The sequence below is a fragment of the Oncorhynchus gorbuscha genome, linkage group LG14 (assembly GCF_021184085.1).
Source record: "Oncorhynchus gorbuscha isolate QuinsamMale2020 ecotype Even-year linkage group LG14, OgorEven_v1.0, whole genome shotgun sequence".
Taxonomy (NCBI): domain Eukaryota; kingdom Metazoa; phylum Chordata; class Actinopteri; order Salmoniformes; family Salmonidae; genus Oncorhynchus; species Oncorhynchus gorbuscha.
This window is the reverse complement of record NC_060186.1, coordinates 40,108,298-40,130,742: the sequence shown is the minus strand read 5'-3', so window position 1 is coordinate 40,130,742 and position 22,445 is coordinate 40,108,298. Positions and strand designations below refer to the sequence as shown.

The following is a 22,445-nucleotide window of genomic DNA, read 5'->3' as shown; positions in this document are numbered from 1 at the left end:
TTTAAAAAATCTGACACAGCGGTTGCATTAAGGAGAAGTTTCTTTAATTCTGTGAATAACACTTCTATCATTTATCAATGTTTATGATGAGTATATCTGTAAATTTAATGTGGCTCTCTGCAAAATCACTGGATGTTTTGGAACTACTGAAGATAACGCGCCAATGTAAACTCAGATTTTTGGATATGAACTTTACCAAACAAAACATACATGTATTGTGTAACATGAAGTCCTATGAGTCATTTGATGAAGATCATTTAAGGTTAGTGATTAATTTTATCTATATTTCTGCTTTTTGTGACTCCTCTCTTTGGCTGGAAAAATGGCTGTGCTTTTCTGTGACTTGGCTCTGACCTAACATAATCGTTTGGTTTGCTTTCGTCGTAAAGCCTTTTAAAAATCGGACACTGTGGCTGGATTTACAACAAGTGTATCTTTAAAATGGTGTAAAATACATGTATGTTTGAGGAATTTTAATTATGGGATTTCTGTTTTGAATTTGGCGCCCTGCAGTTTCACTGGCTGTTGACAGGTGGGACACTACCATCCCACGTACCCTAGAGAGATTAAAGGCACAGTCAACTTAGTGTATGTAAACTTCTGACCCACTGGAATTGTGATACAGTGAATTATAAGTGAAATAATCTGTTTGTAAACAGTTGTTGGATAAATGACTTGTCATGCACAAAGTAGATGTCCTAAAAGACTTGCCAAAACTATAGTTTATCAAGAAATGTGTGGAGTGGTTGAAAAACGAGTTTGTAAACTCCCGACTTCCACTGTAAGTTTATTAAATTTAGTTTACCTTTATTTAACTAGGCAAGTTAGTAACAAATTCTTATTTTCAATGACGGCTTAGTGTTTTGTTTTAAAAGATTCTAATTCAATTTAAAACCATGTGGGAACATGGTTAACTGCCTTGTTCAGAATGACATATGTACCTTGTCAGCTCGGGGAATTGAACTTGCAATCTTTCTGTTACTAGTCCAACGCTCTAACCACTAGGCTACGCTGCCTCGCCTTTCCCCAGATATGTCTGAAGCACTATGACTGTTGGTTTAGATGTATTTGGCCTGTAAGTGCAATTTATACATCTTTAAAGACTTTTTAATCATAGCTCATTAACAGCTCTCATACATATCTCTAGGGTCAGAACTATTTTACGGACCAGATTCTCCACAAGCCAGCTAACTACAGTGTTTTTCCCCAACATTGTACATATGGCTTTTTCCCCTCCCAATAAGCTATTTCCCACCCACAGTCTTTTGGCTTCAACATTTTATTTTAAGGCATAATTGCGTCCCACCTGGAAAATAATAGATGTTAGGGGAAACACTGAAGTACGCCGACTTGCAACGGAAAAATCTAAAGGAGCGTTTTTTTATTTAACTAGTCCAGTTAGTCCCTCCCTTTTTCTGTCCATTTTCTTCCATTTGCTGCCTAATGAACACAAGCCTATATTCCCCCTTAATGCATTCTGGATGTTGGTGTGAGGATCAAAACACTATGGCTGCCACCCATGTGGCACCCCAATCCCTAGGGCTCCCGAGTGGAGCAGCGGTCTCAGGTACTGCATCTCAGTGCTAGAGACGTCACTACAGACCCTGGTTCCATCCCAGGCTGTATCACAACTGGCCGTGATCGGGAATCCCGTGGGGCGGCGCACAATTGGCCCAGCGTCATCCGGGTTAGGGGAGGGTTTGGCTGGGGGTAGGCCTTCATTGTAAATAAGAAGTTGTTCTTAACCTTTATTTAACTTGGCAAGTCTGTGAAATAAATGCAAATAAATAGTGTACTACTCTTGACCAGGGCCCAATATAGCGACTATGGTGCCATTTGGAATGCACCCACTATCTTAGAAAGCATTGTGTCCTGGGGGAGGCTCCTAGTTTACAGTAACTAGGCCAGTAGGAACGGGCAGGAAACTTCAATAAGGAAGAACCTGCAATTCTCAGGCTGCATTTTAATTGTGTATTAATGATTTCTCTCTCCTCCTCCATCTCTTTATTTATCTCTCCCCCACTCTAGGTTGCGGTGGTGAAGATGAAGAACACAGAACGCGTTTACGCCATGAAGATCCTGAACAAGTGGGAGATGCTGAAGAGAGCAGAGGTAAGGATCATGCTGTAGTGTCCAAAATCTCCAATTGAAAGCTATAAATAGAAGAGCAAGAAGGTATATTCCCAGTCAAGTCAAGGTCCTGTGCTGGTTGTAGTTTTATTTATATGTGATAGAGAAGAGCCATTTCTGCATACTGATTTGTGCTCCCAATAAGTGCTCAAGGCTTCATTTTCAATACACTTGTATTTGTTATGGATCCCCATTAGCTGCTGCCCTCTTCCTGGGGTCCAGCAAAATTAAGGCAGATTATACCAATTTAAAATCATTACAATGCATTCACAGATTTCACAACACACTGTGTGCCCTCAGGCCCCTACTCCACCACGACCACATATCTACAGTAATAAATCCACTTGTCTGTGCCTATGTTTGTTTCTTCACAGTCCCTACTGTTCCATATAGTGTATTTTTACCTGATTTTAAAATTTGATTCTACTGCTTGCATCAGTTGCCTGATGTGGAATACAGTTCCATGTCGTCATGGCTCTATGTAGTACTGTGCGCCTCCCATAGTCTGTTCTGGACTTGGGGACTGTGAAGAGACCTCTGGTGGCATGTCTTGTGGGGTATGTATGGGTGTCTGAGCTGTGTGCTAGTAGTTTAAACAGACCGCTCGGTGCATTCAACATGTCAATACCTCTCACAGATACAAGTAGTGATGAAGTCAATCTCTCCTCCACTTTGAGCCAGGAGAGATTGATATGCATATTATTAATATTTGCTCTCTGTGTACATCCAAGGGCCAGACGTGCTGCCTTGTCAAGGGCCAGACGTGCTGCCTTGTCAAGGGCCAGACGTGCTGCCTTGTCAAGGGCCAGACGTGCTGCCTTGTCAAGGGCCAGACGTGCTGCCTTGTCAAGGGCCAGACGTGCTGCCTTGTCAAGGGCCAGACGTGCTGCCTTGTCAAGGGCCAGACGTGCTGCCTTGTCAAGGGCCAGACGTGCTGCCTTGTCAAGGGCCAGGCGTGCTGCCTTGTCAAGGGCCAGACGTGCTGCCTTGTCAAGGGCCAGACGTGCTGCCTTGTCAAGGGCCAGACGTGCTGCCTTGTCAAGGGCCAGACGTGCTGCCTTGTCAAGGGCCAGACGTGCTGCCTTGTCAAGGGCCAGACGTGCTGCCTTGTCAAGGGCCAGACGTGCTGCCTTGTCAAGGGCCAATTGCTATTTTCCTAAGTCCTTTTTTGTGGCACCTGACCACACGACTGAACAGTAGTCAAGGTGTGACAACTAGGGCCTGTAGGACCTGCCTTGTTGATAGTGTTAAGAAGGCAGAACATCACTTTATTTTAGACAGACTTCTTCCCATCTTCGCTACTACTGCATCAATATGTTCTGCTTAAATGACGACAGACCCCTAGCACTCACGTCCGTAGCCATGAAGTGCTTTGAAAGGCTGGTAATGGCTCACATCAACACCATTATCCCAGAAACCCTAGACCCACTCCAAATTGCATACCGCCCAAACGGGTCCACAAATGATGCAATCTCTAGTGCACTCCACACTGCCCTTTCCCACCTGGACAAAAGGAACACCTATGTGAGAATGCTATTCATTGACTACAGCTCAGCGTTCAACACCATAGTGCCCTCAAAGCTCATCACTAAGCTAAGGATCCTGGGACTAAACACCTCCCTCTGCAACTGGATCCTGCACTTCCTGACGGGCCTCCCCCAGGTGGTGAGGGGTAGGTAGCAACATATCTGCCACGCTGATCCTCAACACTGGAGCCCTGCGTGCTCAGTCCCCTCCTGTACTCCCTGTTCACCCATGACTGCGTGGCCAGGTACGACTCCAACACCAAGTTTTCAGACGACACAACAGTGGTAGGCCTGATCACCGACAACGAATGGACAGCCTATAGGGAGGAGGTCAGAGACCTGGCCAGGTGGTGCCAGAATAACATCTTATCCCTCAACGTAACCAAGACTGAGGAGATGATTGTGTACTACAGGAAAAGGAGGACCGAGCAGGCCCCATTCACATTGACGGGGCTGTAGTGTCCACATCACCAACAAACTAGACAGTCTTGAAGAGGGCACGACAAAAAAAAATATTTGGCAAAAAAAATATTTGGCATGGGTCCTCAGATCCTCAAAAGGTTTGACAGCTGCACCATCAAAAACAAAAATTTGGCATGGGTCCTCAGATCCTCAAAAGGTTTGACAGCTGCACCATCGAGAGCATGCTGACTGGTTGCATCACTGCCTAGTACGGCAACTGCTCAGCCTCCGACCACAGGGCACTACAGAGGGTAGTGTGTACGGCCCAGTACATCACTGGGGCTAAGCTGCCTGCCATCCAGGACCTCTACACCAGGCAGTGTCAGAGGAAGGCCCTAAAAAATGTTCAAAGACCCCACCCCAGTCATGGACAGTTCTCTGCTACTGTAAATCATGCAGCGCGTTGTATCAAGATCGCAGATTTTAGAGTAACAACAAATGTCAGTACATATGTGTCTTACATTGGCTGAAAGCTTCAATTTTTGGTAATATAACTGCACTGTCCAATTTACAGTAGCTATTACTGTGAGAAAATGCCATGCTATTGTTTGAGGAGAGCTAACAAAACACTTTGTTCAACGCGATAGGTTTGATAAATTCACCTCTGAAGGTGAAATGTGTACTTGCATTAACCCGTCTTGAGAAGTTGCTTCAATATACCCACAATTTACTGCAACAAAGCACCCCCACAACACGATGCTGTCAACCATGCTTCATGGTTGGGATGGTGCTCTTCGGCTTGCAAGCCTCTCCTTTTTCCTCCAAATATAACAATGGTCATTATGGCCAAACAGTTGTATTTATTTTTTCATCAGACCAGTGGACATTTCTCCAAAAAGTACGATATTTGTCCCCATGTGTAGTTGCAAACCGTAGTCTGGCTTTTTTTAATGGCGATTTTGGAGCAGTTGCTTCTCCCTTGCTGAGTGGCCTTTCAGGTTATGTCGATGACAGAGGAGGTGGGTCAAAGATGGGGTTTTTAGTGACTGAGAGGAGGGGGGTCAAATGTGGTTTTTCATGACTGAGAGGAGGGGGTCAAATGTGGTTTTTCATGACTGAGAGGAGGGGGTCAAATGTGGTTTTTCATGACTGAGAGGAGGGGGTCAAATGTGGTTTTTCATGACTGAGAGGAGGGGGGTCAAATGTGGTTTTTCATGACTGAGAGGAGGGGGGTCAAATGTGGTTTTTCATGACTGAGAGGAGGGGGGTCAAATGTGGTTTTTCATGACAGAGGAGGGTCAAATGTGGTTTTTCATGACTGAGAGGATGGTCAAATGTGGTTTTTCATGACTGAGAGGAGGGTCAAATGTGGTTTTTAGCGACAGAGGAGGAGGGTCAAATGTGTTTTTTAGCGACAGAGGAGGAGGGTCAAATGTGGTTTTTCATGACTGAGGAGGAGGGTCAAATGTGGTTTTTCATGACTGAGAGGAGGGTCAAATGTGGTTTTTCATGACTGAGAGGAGGGTCAAATGTGGTTTTTCATGACTGAGGAGGAGGGTCAAATGTGGTTTTTCATGACTGAGAGGAGGAGGGTCAAATGTGGTTTTTCATGACTGAGAGGAGGAGGGTCAAATGTGGTTTTTCATGACTGAGAGGAGGAGGGTCAAATGTGGTTTTTCATGACAGAGGAGGAGGGTCAAATGTGGTTTTTCATGACTGAGGAGGAGGGTCAAATGTGGTTTTTCATGACTGAGGAGGAGGGTCAAATGTGGTTTTCATGACTGAGAGGAGGAGGGTCAAATGTGGTTTTTCATGACTGAGGTGGGAGGAGTGAGGGTCAAATGTGGTTTTCATGACTGAGAGGAGGAGGGTCAAAAGTGGTTTTTCGTGAGAGGAGGAGGGTTAAATGTGGTTTTTCATGACAGAGGAGGAGGGTCAAATGTGGTTTTTCATGACTGGGGAGGAGGGTCAAAAGTGGTTTTTCATGACTGAGGAGGAGGGTCAAATGTGGTTTTTCATGACTGAGAGGAGGGTCAAATGTGGTTTTTCATGACTGAGAGGAGGGTCAAAGATGTGGTATTTAGTGACTGCGAGGAGGTGGGTCAAAGATGTGGTATTTAGTGACTGCGAGGAGCGTCAAATGTGGTTTTTCATGACAGAGGAGGAGGGTCAAATGTGGTTTTTCATGACTGAGAGGAGGGTCAAATGTGGTTTTTCATGACTGAGAGGAGGGGGGTCAAATGTGGTTTTTCATGACTGAGAGGAGGGGGGTCAAATGTGGTTTTTCATGACTGAGAGGAGGGGGGTCAAATGTGGTTTTTTCATGACTGAGAGGAGGGGGGTCAAATGTGGTTTTTCATGACAGAGGAGGAGGGTCAAATGTGGTTTTTCATGACAGAGGAGGAGGGTCAAATGTGGTTTTTCATGACAGAGGAGGAGGGTCAAATGTGGTTTTTCATGACTGAGAGGAGGAGGGTCAAATGTGGTTTTTCATGACTGAGAGGAGGGTCAAATGTGGTTTTTCATGACAGAGGAGGAGGGTCAAATGTGGTTTTTCATGACTGAGAGGAGGAGGGTCAAATGTGGTTTTTCATGACAGAGGAGGAGGGTCAAATGTGGTTTTTCATGACAGAGGAGGAGGGTCAAATGTGGTTTTTCATGACAGAGGAGGAGGGTCAAATGTGGTTTTTCATGACAGAGGAGGAGGGTCAAATGTGGTTTTTCATGACAGAGGAGGGTCAAATGTGGTTTTTCATGACAGAGGAGGGTCAAATGTGGTTTTTCATGACTGGGAGGAGGAGGGTCAAAATGTGGTTTTTCAGGAATACCTCATTCAGACTGACCTGTATGAAATTGACATTTAAAAAAATAGTATTTTACTGTTTCCAATTCTCTGTTGATCCACATTTGTTTGTGTCTGCTCGCCCGTGTGTGCATGAAAGTAGGGAATATGTCATAGCTGACCCCTCGATGTCATTGTTTCTTACACAGACGGCGTGTTTCCGCGAGGAGAGAAACGTTCTAGTGAACGGAGACTGCCAGTGGATCACCACCCTCCACTACGCCTTCCAGGACGACAACTTCCTGGTAACAGCTTTACACACACGATGTTCTTCTATCCTCGTGGGGACCTAAAGTACATTTTCATTCAGAATCCTATTTTCCCTAACCTAAACCCCAAACCCATACCCTAATGGTAACCCTGAACCTAAAATAGCCTTTGTCCTCATGGGGATGTGGGAAATGTCCCCACAAGGGAGTTTTGTTTCTTGTTTTACTATCCTTGTGGAGACATTTGGGGATTTTAGTTCCCCACAAGGATAGAAGAACCAACACACACACTTGTGTATAGTCTGTCTGGGTGTGTAGTATCTGTGTGTGTTTATGTATACAGTGTATTCAGAAAGTATTCAGACCCCTTCACTTTTCCACATTTTGTTACATTACAGCTTCATTCTAAAATTGATTGTATATTTTCCTCATCAAATCTACACACAATACCCCATAATGATAAAGCGAAAACATTTTTTTTTTTTTTGCGAAATTATTATTAAAAACAGATACCTTATTTACATACAGTGGGGAGAACAAGAATTTGATACACTGCCGATTTTGCAGGTTTTCCTACTTTTTATCGACAGGCCTGGACATGAGCTGGCTTGAGCAGGGGGACCTTGCGTGCGCTGCAGGATTTTAATCCATATATCCCATTTAGCATCCATGACGGCGTAGTGTGTTACTAATGGTTTTCTTTGAGACTGTGGTCCCAGCTCTCTTCAGGTCATTGACCAGGTCCTGCCGTGTAGTTCTGGGCTGATCCCTCACCTTCCTCATGATCATTGATGCCCCACGAGGTGAGATCTTGCATGGAGCCCCAGACCGGGAGTGATTTACCGTCATCTTGAACTTCCCTCATTTTCTAATAATTGCGCCAACAGTTGTTGCCTTCTCACCAAGCTGCATGCCTATTGTCCTGTAGCCCATCCCAGCCGTGTGCAGGTCTACAATTTTATCCCTGATGTCCTTACACAGCTCTCTGGTCTTGGCCATTGTGGAGAGGTTGGAGTCTGTTTGATTGAGTGTGTGGACAGGTGTCTTTTATACAGGTAATGAGTTCAAACAGGTGCAGTTAATACAGGTAATGAGTGGAGAACAGGAGGGCTATTTAAAGAAAAACTAACAGTTCTGTGAGAGCCAGAATTCTTACTGGTTGGTAGGTGATCAAATACTTATGTCATGCAATAAAATGCAAATTAATTCATTAAAAATCATACAATGTGATTTTCTGGATTTTTGTTTTAGATTCCGTGTCTCACTGTTGAAGTGTACCTATGATAAAAAGTACAGACCTCTACATGCTTTGTAAGTAGGAAACACTGCCGATTTTGCAGGTTTTCAAATACTTGTTCTCCCCACTGTAAGTATTCAGACCCTTTTGCTATGAGACTCTCAATTGAGCTCAGGTGCATCCTGTTTTCATTCATACCCAAGAAGACTCAAGACTCTAATCACTGCCAAAGATTTTTCAACAAAGTACTGAGTAAAAGGTCTAGATGCTTATGTAAATGTGACATTTCAGTTTTTATTTTATTTGAATAAATCCATGTAAATGTGAAATTTCAGCTTTTTTATTTGTATGAATCCATTTTTTGCTTTGCCATTATCTCTGCAATACCTGGTGATGGACCACTGTGTTAACACAATATAACCTGTCTCTCCTCTGTAGTACCTGGTGATGGACCACTGTGTTAACACAATATAACCGGTCTCTCCTCTGTAGCACCTGGTGATGGACCACTGTGTGTTAACACAATATAACCTGTCTCTCCTCTGTAGTACCTGGTGATGGACCACTGTGTTAACACAATATAACCTGTCTCTCCTCTGTAGTACCTGGTGATGGACTACTATGTGGGCGGTGACCTCTTGACCCTGCTCAGTAAGTTTGAGGACCGTCTCCCAGAGGACATGTCCAAGTTCTATGTGGCAGAGATGGTGCTGGCCATCCACTCTATACACCAACAACACTACGTCCACAGGTAAGAGGGATGTGTATCTGTGACCGATATATAGAATGGCAGATCTCTCTCGAAGTGTTTGAAGAGAGGTGAATGTGAATCTGTAACAGGTACAGAGTAGGCAGATCTCTCTCTGGAAGTGTTTGAAGAGAGGTGAATGTGAATCTGTAACAGGTACAGAGTAGGCAGATCTCTCTCTGGAAGTGTTTGAAGAGAGGTGAATGTGAATCTGTAACAGGTACAGTAGGCAGATCTCTCTCTGGAAGTGTTTGAAGAGGTGATGTGAATCTGTAACAGGTACAGAGAGTGTTTGAAGAGATGTGAATCTGTAACAGGTACAGAGTAGGCAGAGTACTTCACCGGGACCAAGCTTCCTGACATCCAGGACCTCTATACCAGGCGGTGTCAGAGGAAGGCCCTAAAAATCATCAAAGACACCCTAGTCATAGACTGTTCTCTCTGCTACCGCATGGCAAGCGGTACCGGAGCGCCAAGTCAAGGACCAAGAGGCTTCTAAACAGCTTCTACCACCAAGCCATAAGACTCCTGAACAGCTAATCAAATGGCTACACAGACTATTTGCATTGCCCCCCCCCCCCCCAACACTGCTACTACTCTGTTATTATCTATGCTCAGCCACTTTAACAACTTTACCTACACATTGACTCTGTACCGGTATCCCCTGTATATTTAGCCTCCACATTGACTCTGTATCGGTACCCCCTGTATATAGCCTCCACATTGACTCTGTACCGGTACCCCCTGTATATAGCCTCCACATTGGCTCTGTACCGGTACCCCCTGTATATAGCCTCCACATTGACTCGGTACTGGTACCCCCTGTATATAGCCTCCACATTGACTCTGTACTGGTACCCCCTGTATATAGCCTCCACATTGACTCTGTACCGGTACACCCTGTATATTTAGCCTCCACATTGACTCTGTACCGGTACACCCTGTATATTTAGCCTCCACATTGACTCTGTACCGGTACACCCTGTATATTTAGCCTCCACATTGACTCTGTACCGGTACACCCTGTATATTTAGCCTCCACATTGACTCTGTACCGGTACACCCTGTATATTTAGCCTCCACATTGACTCTGTACCGGTACCCCCTGTATATAGCCTCCACATTGGCTCTGTACCGGTACCCCCTGTATATAGCCTCCACATTGGCTCTGTACCGGTACCCCCTGTATTTAGCCTCCACATTGACTCTGTACCGGTACCCCCTGTATATAGCCTCCACATTGACTCTGTACCGGTACCCCCTGTATATAGCCTCCACATTGACTCTGTACCGGTAACCCCTGTATATTTAGCCTCCACATTGACTCTGTACCGGTACCCCCTGTATATAGCCTCCACATTGACTCTGTACCGGTACACCCTGTATATTTAGCCTCCACATTGACTCTGTACCGGTACACCCTGTATATTTAGCCTCCACATTGGCTCTGTACCGGTACCCCCTGTATATAGCCTCCACATTGGCTCTGTACCGGTACACCCTGTATATTTAGCCTCCACATTGACTCTGTACCGGTACCCCCTGTATATAGCCTCCACGTTGACTCTGTACCGTAATACCCTGTATATAGCCTCCACGTTGACTCTGTACCGGTACCCACTGTATATAGCCTCCACATTGACTCTGTGGAGTGCTTCTACACCTGCATTGCTTGCTGTTTGGGGTTTTAGGCTGGGTTTCTGTACAGCACTTTGAGATATCAGCTGATGTACGAAGGGCTATATAAATAAAATTTGATTGATTGATTGATTGTACCGGCATCCCCTGTATATAGCCTCCACGTTGGCTCTGTACCGGTACCCCATGTATATAGCCTCCACGTTGACTCTGTACCGTAACACCCTGTATATAGTCTCCACATTGACTCTGTACCGGTACCCCCTGTATATAGCCTCCACATTGACTCTGTACCGGTACCCCCTGTATGTAGCCTTGTAAGTAAGCATTTTGCTGTAAGGTTGTATTCGGGCACGTGACAAATACAATTGTATTTTATTTGGTCTAATGCTTTGGGAATCTGTGAGGACTGAACGGGGAGGGAATTTGACCACAGCCAGAGAGAGGAAGGGTCTGGTACCATTTCGATCTGTAGTCTGTAGCCCTTACCCATCTGAATGGGATAGATGCGTGTAATTGCCAACAATGCGGCGAAAGTAGGCTTTCCAATTGGGCTAAGTGGAACCTTCTGCAAATTGCTATTCCCCCTATGGCATCCTTTCAAATTTGGGAACACCGGAGGGGCCAGGGACCACAATGGAATGTGCCGTATTAGACTGTGATGTTCTGCAGTGAGATAGAGGGAATTGGAGGGAGAGGCACAAGATTAATCCACGGAGGGAGGGTGGGATAGAAGTGGAACTATGAGAGCGGGAGAAAGAGATGAAGTGTGAGAGAGGGGAAGCGACAGAACAAGAGAATGAAAGTGTCGGTGGAAGCCTACTTTCTCTCTGTGACACACACTCCAACACACTTGCTGACTCACACACCCCGACACACTTGCTGACTCACACACCCCGACACACTTGCTGACTCACACTCCGACACACTTGCTGACTCACACACTCCAAAACAAACACACATACTAGAGCTGGGACTATAAACCGAAAATGATTCACTGACTTTACCGATCAGTTATCAAGAGAAATGAAGTTTTGAAATGAAATACGTTTACGAGAATGAGTGATTGTTAACCCTTTACACTCGTACCTGTACACGGGGTGAAAATGGCAGATCTGAGCACTAATATGCCCTTAAATTGGAATGTAGAGGCTGTACAGTAATTGTCAGAGTTCTGGCTCTGCGCTTCACGGTGCGGTTTTGACTGACAACCGCTCTGAATTTGAGCACCTCGTGTGACAGGAAGTTGTCCCCATCCCTCCCTGTAATTGGACAACTTTTTGCAATTTTTTTGTTGTCTGAGGGAAATACTGAAAATGAAGATGACTCAATGTATTTTGAAAGATGAGACGTTGACGATTATAATAAACACCTCTTTGATGTCATGAAAGCGAGTCCAAATATGCATTTCTCGTTTCCAATTCGTACATCTCCTGTTGAATACAGTGTAAAATGTTTATGATCACTATGTTCGATGCACAGTTCCAGGATTACGTCATACCCTAGATTGTTCTGAACACAATTATTGCGAAGACAATTTGCCGCGGCACACGTACCTGAATGCACTCATGACTCCTTTCTCCCCGCACCGACATTGCCATCTGTTTCTCTGAATTGCCTTGTGAAAGCCTGACACTGTTAAGATCGTATTTTATGACTTAACGAGTCATGTTGGCAATAGAAAAAGCTTAAAAATCATGGTCACCTGAACCATATTATGATTTCTAATGGACCGTTTTTGGATTGTGTAAACAACAACAGGAATTGTGTGATGGCGGGGATGCAGGGCTGTGTGTTCCAAGGGAAACGACTACATGCTGTTCCTGAAAGGGAAAGCAAGGAGAGCTCAAAAAGTAGCTTCTAGTTAACTATTTGTCAAGTCATAAAAGTGCATTGAAATTGCTCAGGATCTGTGCACACTTTGGAGAGGTGTGTGGCCACTTGGAGACACCAGTTTGTCCTCACCCTCTAACACTTTTAATTGTTTTGGTCTTATATTGCACCTACAGTTGAAGTCGGAAGTTTACATGCACTTAGGTTGGAGTCATTAAAACTCATTTTCAACCACTCCACAAATGTCTTGTTAACTATAGTTTTGGCAAGTTGGTTAGGACATCTACTTTGTTCTTGACACAATTAATATTTCCAACAATTGTTTACAGACAGATTATTTCACTGTATCACAATTCCAGTGGGTCAGAAGTTTACATACACTAAGTTGACTGCTTTTAAACAGCTTGGAAAATTCCAGAAAATGATGTCATGGCTTTAGAAGCTTCTGATAGGCTAATTGACATCCTTTGTGTCAATTGGACATGTACCTGTGGATGTATTTCAAGGCCTACCTTCAGACTAAGTGCCTCTTTGCTTGACATCATGAGAAAATCTAAAGAAATCAGCCAAGACCTCAGAAAAAAATGCTAAACCTCCACCAGTCTGGTTCATCCTTGAGAGCAATTTCCAAATGCCTGAAGATACCATGTTCATCTGTACAAACAATAGTACGCAAGTATAAACACCATGGGATCACGCAGCCGTCATATCGCTCAGGAAGGAGATGCGTTCTGTCTCCTAGAGATGAACGTACTTTGGTGCAAAAAGTGCAAATCGATCCCAGAACAACAGCAAAGGACCTTGTAAAGATGCTGGAGGAAATCTATATCCACAGTAAAGCGAGTCCTATATCGACATAAACTGAAAGGCCGCTCAGCAAGGAAGAAGCCATGCTTCAAAACCGCCATAAAAAAGCCAGACTATGGTTTGCAACTGCACTTGGGGACAAACATGGTACTTTTTTGGAGAAATGTCATCTGGTCTGATGAAACAAAAATAGAACTGTTTGGCCATAATGACCATCGTTATGTTTGGATGGAAAAGGGGAGGCTTGCAAGCCGAAGAACACCATCCCAACCGTGAAGAACACCATCCCAACCGTGAAGAACACCATCCCAACCGTGAAGCACACCATCCCAACCGTGAAGCACGGGGGTGGCAGCATCATGTTGTGGGAGTGCTTTGCTGCAGGAGGGACTGGTGCACTACCCAAAATAGATGGCATCATGAGGGAGGAAAATTGTGTGTATATATTGAAGCAACATCTCAGTCATGTAGTTAAAGCTTGGTCGCAAATGGGTCTTAAATGGACACTGACCCCAAGCATACTTCCAAAGTCGTAGGAAAATGGCTTAAGGACAACAAAGTCAAGGTATTGGAGTGGCCATCAAAGCCCTGACCTCAATCCTATAGAAATTTGTGAGCAGAACTGAAAGTGTGTGCGAGCAAGGAGGCCTACAAAGCTGACTCTGTTACACCAGCTGTGTCAGGAGAAATTGGTCAAAATTCACCCAACTTATTGTGGGAAGCTTGTGGATGGCTAGCTGAAACGTTTGACTCAAGTTAAACAATTTAAAGGCAATGTTGCCAAATACTAATTGAGTGTATGTAAACATCTGTCCCGCTGGGAATGTGATGGAAATAAAAGCTGAAATAAATAATTATCTTTACTATTATTCTGACATTTCACATTCTTAAAATAAATTGGTGATCCTAACTGACCTAAAACGGGGAATATTTACTAGGATTAAATGTCAGGAATTGTGAGTGTATTTGGCTACGGTGTATGTAAACTTCCGACTTCAACTGTATCCCACATTTTCCAGGAATATTCTTAACATGTTACTGAATGTATCCAGAGTATTTTCAGATTTCCTTGTCAACAAATGCGGCAAAAAGTACTGTAAAATGTCACAAAATCAACCGTGGTAATGTTTGGATCCAGTCTTGTCAGGTGTAAAGGGTTCATGGGAAAAGTGATGGCTCCAACCATCATGGTAGTTGTTTAAAGGATAAAATAACTGTGAAATTAGAAGAGGACAAACACCACCTTACACTTAGTTTGTTCTCTCCTCTAATGGTTGTGTGAATGAGTGTATCAATACACAATCATAAACTTGATATTGTGTGTGTGTGGCTTATTAGTTTGCATTGGGCTTGTTGTGTTTAGGTGTTTATGCCGTGCCCATTGTGCCCAGCATGGTGCCAGGATTAGTACAACAGAGGGCACTGCCAGGGAGCGGGTGTAGAGGGGGAACGGGAGAGAGAGGGACGGTGGATAAACAATGGCGAGCTGTTCAGCTCAGATAGCCACCCGGGAGAGAAATGTTGAGGGGAGGGTGTGTGTGTATTGAGCCGTACATTTTATCTGATGCACTTTTTAAGGTGCTCTTTAAGACAATGTCACAATCATATACAGGGCTATATATTGGTGGAGAGGAGACGCACATGGCCAATCCTAACCATTTCTGTCTCTCTGTCTACCCCTCTCTCTCTCCCTCCTCCAGAGATATCAAGCCAGACAACGTGCTGCTAGACATGAACGGCCACATCCGGCTGGCCGACTTTGGCTCCTGCCTGAAGATGATGCAGGATGGCACGGTCAGTCAGACACACAGGTTTAGCAAATAAGTTGGAATCTGCCTCAGGTGGAAACCGCTCCACTTGCTGCCCCACCACCATTGATTTTGATGCCGAGCTGAGGAGCTACACACAGCATGGTTAAAAGAACACACTGAACAGCACTGGCACTGCAAACTGCTTCCAGAGGGAGCCACTGCTAGGAAACCATACAGATCATCAGCTTCTCAGCTCTTCGTGGGACTGGTTTTTGCAGGGCCTGGTCATCACGGTCGGAGTAGTACGCCATGGACAGGTAGACACATGAAGGGTACAGCTCCAGGTTGAGGGAGGATGGATGCAGCACTGGGTCACCTACAGTGCAGTGCCCCTGGAGCAATGTAAAGCTCTCTAGACACATAGGACTTGAAGCCTCTCTTTCTCTACACATACCAGCCCCTTTAGCTCCAATAGACAGGAAATCACTATGCGTCTACTACTGTATGTGTGTGTCACGTGTACACGTGTGACAATGACATAACCCCACAGGCTATGCCTCATCTTCAAAACACGTCACAAGCGTAGAATGCAGTTGAATATACAGAAGTTCAGGCTTTTTTCTCACTGACTGACCCTGTGTCCCAAATGGCATCCTTTTCCATATACAGTACACTGCTTTTGACCAGAGCCCTTTTTTGTTTACAAGAAAGCGTCACGTTCGGGTGACTCATACACATCCCGGTACCAAAAAGCTCTGTAGCATGATAGCTAACATTTAAAGTCCTTGACAAACTTAAGTGAGTGGGTGATGACCATGAAAACAAGCTTGACTGCTTCTGGCTTTATATAGCTCTATTTGGGATATTTTACCTCGCTAACTTGCTATGTAATCAATCCTCCTCTGACATATGTGATAATCTAGTTGCATGTGATTGATTGTGTCCCGTGCTTGGTAAACAGAGGTTTCTGATGATTAACTGCGCTCGCTACTTTTCATGACGGGTCGGTAAATGGGTCTATAGGGGATAGGGTGATATTTCGTGAGATTAGTCAGGTCAACGCTTTAGTCAGGTCAATGAGGAGTGGCTTACAGTAAATACTTCCAACTATAGAAATACAATGACTAGAGATTACAGTAGATTCTAATTATTTACATACAACAAGGACCTGAACAATCTTAAAGAGAACTAGTACCACAAGTAGAAGCCACATTGGAATGTAACAGCCTTGTGCAGCAGCAGCACTCCGGGTGAAGTATTCCCTAGGAACAGATCTAGGATCAGCTTCCCTTTGTCAAGGGACAACTTCAGCCTTGTGCAGCAGCAGCACTCCGGGTGAAGTTTTCCCTAGGAACAGATCTAGGATCAGCTTGCCTTCCCCCAATCTTAACCATTTGTGGGGGAAATGCAAAACCGATGCACGATCAGCGTCTAGGGGCAACTTCGCCCTACTGCAGCAACAGCAACTTGAGTCCGATGCTCACCAACGAGGGCATATCTAAAGAACAGTTGACACACACACACTTTCACACTGCACAGCAGCTAACATCATCCAGTTTTAGTCGATTCAAATGGTAATGGTGGCTATATAATCTGATTTGGGTGTCATAGGGGGCTTCACTTAGTGTCTTTTTCACAGAACCTGATTAACTCACAACAAGAAATATGCTCAATTTAGGTTTAGCCAGGAGTGGCGTAATCTGTCTAGGAATCAAGCTCTTCGTGTTTTATTAAGATTAGTCTCCCTCTTAAAAACCTAGCATCTGTACATAAAAAGTAAATGACGTGATATGCCGAGCGCCCTCAAATTTCAGCGGGTGTAAAATGGAAAGAAGCTTGCATCCCAAATGGCACGCTATTCCCTACTACAGTGCCTTGCAAAAGTATTCATCCCCCTTGGGAGTTTTTCCTATTTTGTTGCATTACAACCTGTAATTTAAATAGATTATTTGGATTTCATGTAATGGACATGCACAAAATAGTCCAAATTTGTGAAATAAAAAAATTACTTGTTTCGATAAAATCAAAAAAAAATTAAGTGGTGTGTTGATATGTATTCACCTGCTTTGCTATAAAGCCCCTAAATAAGATCTGATGCAACCAATTACCTTCAGAAGTCACATGAATCTAAGTGTCACGTGATCTCAGTACATATACACCTGTTCTGAAAGGCCCCAGGGTCTGCAACACCACTAAGCAAGGGGCACCACCAAGCAAGCGGCACTATGAAGACCAATGAGCTCTCCAAACAGGTCAGGGACAAAGTTGTGGAGAAGTACAGATCAGGGTTGGGTTCTAAAAAAATATCAGAAACTTTGAACATCTCACAGAGCACTATTAAATCATTATTAAAAAATGGAAAGAATATGGCACCACAACAAACCTGCCAAGACTCACGGACCAGACAAGAAGGGCATTAATCAGAGAGGCAACAAAGAGACCAAAGATAACCCTGAAGGAGCTGCAAAGCTCCACAGCGGAGATTGGCGTATCTGTCCATAGGACCACTAAGCCGTACACTCCACTGAACTGGGCTTTACAGAAGAGTGGCCAGAAAAAAAGCCATTGCTTAAAGGAAAAAAATAAGCACACGTTTGGTGTTCACCAAAAGGCACGTGGGAGACTCCACAAACATATGGAAGAAGGTGCTCTGGTCAGATGAGACTAAAATTGAGCTTTTTGGCCATCTTGGAAAACACTGTCTGGCGCAAACCTAACACTTCTCATCATCTCGAACACCATCCCCACAGTGAAGCATGGTGGTGGTGGCAGCACCATGCCGTGGGGATGTTTTTCCACGGCAGGGACCGGGAAACTGGTCAGAATTTAAGGAATGATGGATGGTTGTAAATACAGGGAAATTCTTGAGGGAAACCTGTTTCAGTCTTCCAGAGATTTGAGACTGGGACAGAGGTTCACCTTACAGCAGGACAATGACCATAAGCATACTGCTAAAGCAACACTCGAGGGGTTTAAGGGGAAACATTTAAATGTCTTGGAATGGCCTAGTCAAAGCCCAGACCTCAATCCAATTGAGAATCTGTGGTATGACTTAAAGATTGCTGTACACCAGCGGAACCCATCCAACTTGAAGGAGCTGGAGCAGTTTTGCCTTGAAGAATGGGCAAAGATCCCAGTGGCTAGATGTGCCAAATTTACAGAAACATACCCCAAGAGACTTGCAGCTGTAATTGCTGCAAAAGGTGGCTATACAAAGTATTGGCTTTGGGGGGGTGAATAGTTATGATTAACATATACAGTGAGGGGGAAAAGTATTTGATCCCCTGCTGATTTTGTATGTTTGCCCACTGACAAAGAAATGATCCGTCTATCATTTTAATGGTAGGTTTATTTGATCAGTGAGAGACAGAATAACAAAAAAAATCCAGAAAAACTCATTTCATCAATTGTATAAATTGACTCTTAAAGGGAGTGCTCCCAATCTCAGCTTGTTACCTGTATAAAAGACAACTGTCCACAGAAGCAATCAATCAATCAGATTCCATGTACCGGCACATTGACTCTGTACCGGTACCCCTGCATATAGTCTCATTACTAACCGGTGCCCCTGCACATTGGCTCTGTACCGGTACCCCCTGTATATAGTGTCATTATTATCCGGTGCCCCTGCACATCGACTCTACCGGTACCCCCTGTATATAGTGTCATTATTATCCGTTGCCCCTGCACATTGACTCTGTACCGATACCCCCTGTATATAGTGTCATTATTATCCGTTGCCCCTGCACATTGACTCTGTACCGGTACCCCCTGTATATAGTCTCATTATTATCCGGTGCCCCTGCACATTGACTCTACCGGTACCCCCTGTATATAGTGTCATTCTTATCCGTTGCCCCTGCACATTGACTCTGTACCGATACCCCCTGTATATAGTGTCATTATTATCCGGTGCCCCTGCACATTGACTCTGTACCGGTACCCCCTGTATATAGTCTCCACATTGACTCTGTACCGGTACCCCCTTTATATAGCCTCCACATTGACTCTGTACCGTAATACCCTGTATATAGCCTCCACATTGACTCTGTACGGTACCCCCTATATATAGTCTCATTGCTAACCGGTGCCCCTGCACATTGACTCTGTACCGGTACCCCCTGTATATAGTCTCATTGTTAACCGGTGTCCCTGCACATTGACTCTGTACCGGTACACCCTGTATATAGTCTCATTACTAACCGGTGCCCCTGCACATTGACTCTGTACTGGTACCCCTGTATATAGTCTCATTACTAACCGGTGCCCCTGCACATTGACTCTGTACTGGTAGCCCTGTATATAGTCTCATTACTAACCGGTGCCCCTGCACATTGACTCTGTACTGGTACCCCCTGTATATAGCCTTGCTTGTTATTTTGCTGCTGTTGTTTAATTATTTGTTAACTTTATTTTCTATTTTTTACTTAACACTTTATTTAAAATAATATATGTATATATATATATATTAACTTAAAGCATTGTTGGTTAAGGGCTTGTAAGTTCACTGTAAGGTCTACACACATACTCTGAATACAACAGGTAACAGACTAAATTTGATTGGCTTTTAAATGTTTCTAAAATTGAAATGTTTAAACTTGATGAGGTGCTTGAAGGCCGTAGTGGGTTTTTCAGATTGTATTTGAACCCTCATATCAGAGCAAACACACACTGGGTTTTTAATACTTAAATAGGGTCTCATTATACACACCCAAACCCCTTTGATTTCATCACAGCAGGACCTCTTTACAAGTACAATGTTAAATCGTGCTTCTCTGACAACCCTTCAATTCCACCCCTCATTTGTAGTTCCCTACCTCTCTCCCCCCTCTATCCTCTCCTATTCTAGGTCCAGTCGTCTGTGGCTGTTGGCACTCCGGACTACATTTCCCCTGAGATCCTGCAGGCCATGGAGGACGGCATGGGGAAGTATGGCCCAGAGTGTGACTGGTGGTCCCTGGGGGTCTGTATGTATGAAATGCTCTACGGGGAGACGCCCTTCTATGCAGAGTCACTGGTGGAGACCTACGGCAAGATCATGAATCACGAGGTAAACTTGGAAACTGGCTGACATTTTTTTGAAGTTTAGTTTGTTGCAACAATGTGGTGATGTGAAGCGGAAAGTGGGCCTTCAAAGTCTATGCTTTCACACATTTGTGTCCATTCCTAAAAACAAGGAAAGGAAGCAAGGATAGGATGCCATGCAGGAGCATTGGGTCACAGGTTTGTGTAGGGAAATCTGGTCTTAGATCTATGTTTAAGGACCAGCGTGTTGCCTACCTCTGAGTCAGGGCAACGTGAGGGGGGCCTAGTGACTAGCTTGCCACAATCTAGTGTATTTAGCTTGTGTGTGTGTGTCATCAGCATCCAAACTTCCTTAGTGACAGCTAGCAACTCTCATATTCTTTTCCTGCCTCCTTTTCTGAATCTATTGGCCAGCAATAAGTGCTACATATTCCAAACATTTGATTAATGATTTTTTTTAACGAGTTATTGATTGTTTACTTCCAAATGTACAGTATTTCACCGTGTTTAACATAGTGTTTAACACGATTTTTGAATGACTACCACATCTCTTTATCCCACACATACAATTATCTGTAAGGTCCCTCAGTCGAGCAGTGAATTTCAAACACACATTCAACCATAAAGACCAGGGAGGTTTTTCAATGCCTTGCATAAAGGGCACCGATTGGTAGATGGGTCAATATTTAAAAAAAGAAGACATTGAATATCCCTTTGAGCATGGTGAAGTTATTAAGGACACTGTGTGGTGTATCAATACACCCAGTTACTACAAAGATCTAGTCATCCTTCCTAACTCAGTTGCCGGAGAGGAAGGACACCGCTCAGGGATTTCACCATGACGCCAATGGTGACTTTACAACAGTTGGATCAACAGCATTGTAGTTACTCCACAATACCAACCTAATTGACATTGGGAAAAGAAGAGAGCCTGTACAGAATAAAACAATATTCCAAAACACGCATCCTGTTTGCAATAAGGCACTAAAGTAATACTCTAAAAAATGTGACAATGCAGTTAACATTCTTCCCTGAATACATTACTGAGTACCACACTCCATATTTTCAAGCATAGTGGCGGATGCATCATGTTATGGGCATGCTTGTAATTGTTAATATGCGGACTGCCAGAATTGCATAACTGCTAGAATGGCCATGAATGTCATTCTGACTGTTGATATTTCAATTGTATAAATATTCCATAATAAATTATATGTTGCTAAATAAATGCATTTATTATGTTAAAATAAGTCCTAAGAAACCTGACTAGAAGACAAGTTTCCCACCCAGCTGGCCCATCCAAACTACACCTAAACAATATTGAAACTAATTCCACACATATAATAATAGATGTGGCCTAAAGACAACATTAAATTGACAATAGTCTGATGGCTGACAATTATAAATTGTTGAATAGAGAATGGAGAGACTGATGACCTGCGGAGAATGTATTGACAGCGTGTATTGACAAAGAAGCAAGGAGCTTACCAAATAGCACTCCTTCTATATCATTCTACAGATGTCCATGCAGGCCAGATGTTTTGATTGCTATACCATACTAGAAAGAGCAGATTTCAAGGTTTCTGATGAACCTATTTTTGTCTAACAATTGTACAAATTGTCTTAGCGCATAGTTGAAACAACGGCGCTCCACGAGTGAAATCAAATTTTGTATTTGAAATGCTGTCTTTTGATGGTTTTACGTACAATGCATTTGGAAAGTATTCATACCCCTTAACTTTTTCCACATTTTGTTACATTACAGCCTTGTTCTAAAATTGATTAAAAATGTTTTTTCCCCCTCATCAATCTACACAAAATGCCACATAATGACAAAATGTCACATTTACATAAGTATTCGAACCCTTTACTAGTACTTTGTTGAAGCACCTTTGGCAGTGACTACAGCCCTGCGTCTTCTTGGGTATGACTCTACAAGCTTCGCACACCTTTATTTGGAGAGTTTCTCCCATTCCTCTCTTTCAGCTCTTCCAGCTCTTTCAGGTTGGATGGGGAGCATCGCCGCAACAGCTATTTTCTAGTCTCTCCAGAGATTTTCGATCATGTTCAATTTCGCGCTTTTGCTGGGCCACTCAAGGACATTCAGAGACTTGTCTCGAAGCCACTACTGTGTTGTGTTGGCTGTGTGCTTAGAGTCATTGTCCTGATGGAAAGTGAACCTTCACCCCAGTCTGAGGTCCTGAGTGCTCTGGAGCAGGTTTTCATCAAGGATATCAATGTCTGCCAGTCCCCCGCTGCTGAAAAACATCCCCACAGCATAATGCTGCCACCACCAT

General features: G+C 43.9%; 1 protein-coding gene across 1 annotated transcript in view; it reads left to right on the top strand.

The window, feature by feature from the left end:
• LOC123994932 (serine/threonine-protein kinase MRCK beta-like) overlaps positions 1-22,445 on the top strand; it is a 130,654-nt gene that overhangs the window by 30,711 nt on the left and 77,498 nt on the right. The window contains 5 exon segments of the mRNA XM_046298055.1: positions 2,029-2,112; positions 7,050-7,145; positions 8,949-9,097; positions 15,073-15,166; positions 19,973-20,173. Of these exon segments, the coding sequence (XP_046154011.1) occupies positions 2,029-2,112; positions 7,050-7,145; positions 8,949-9,097; positions 15,073-15,166; positions 19,973-20,173 (624 nt within the window).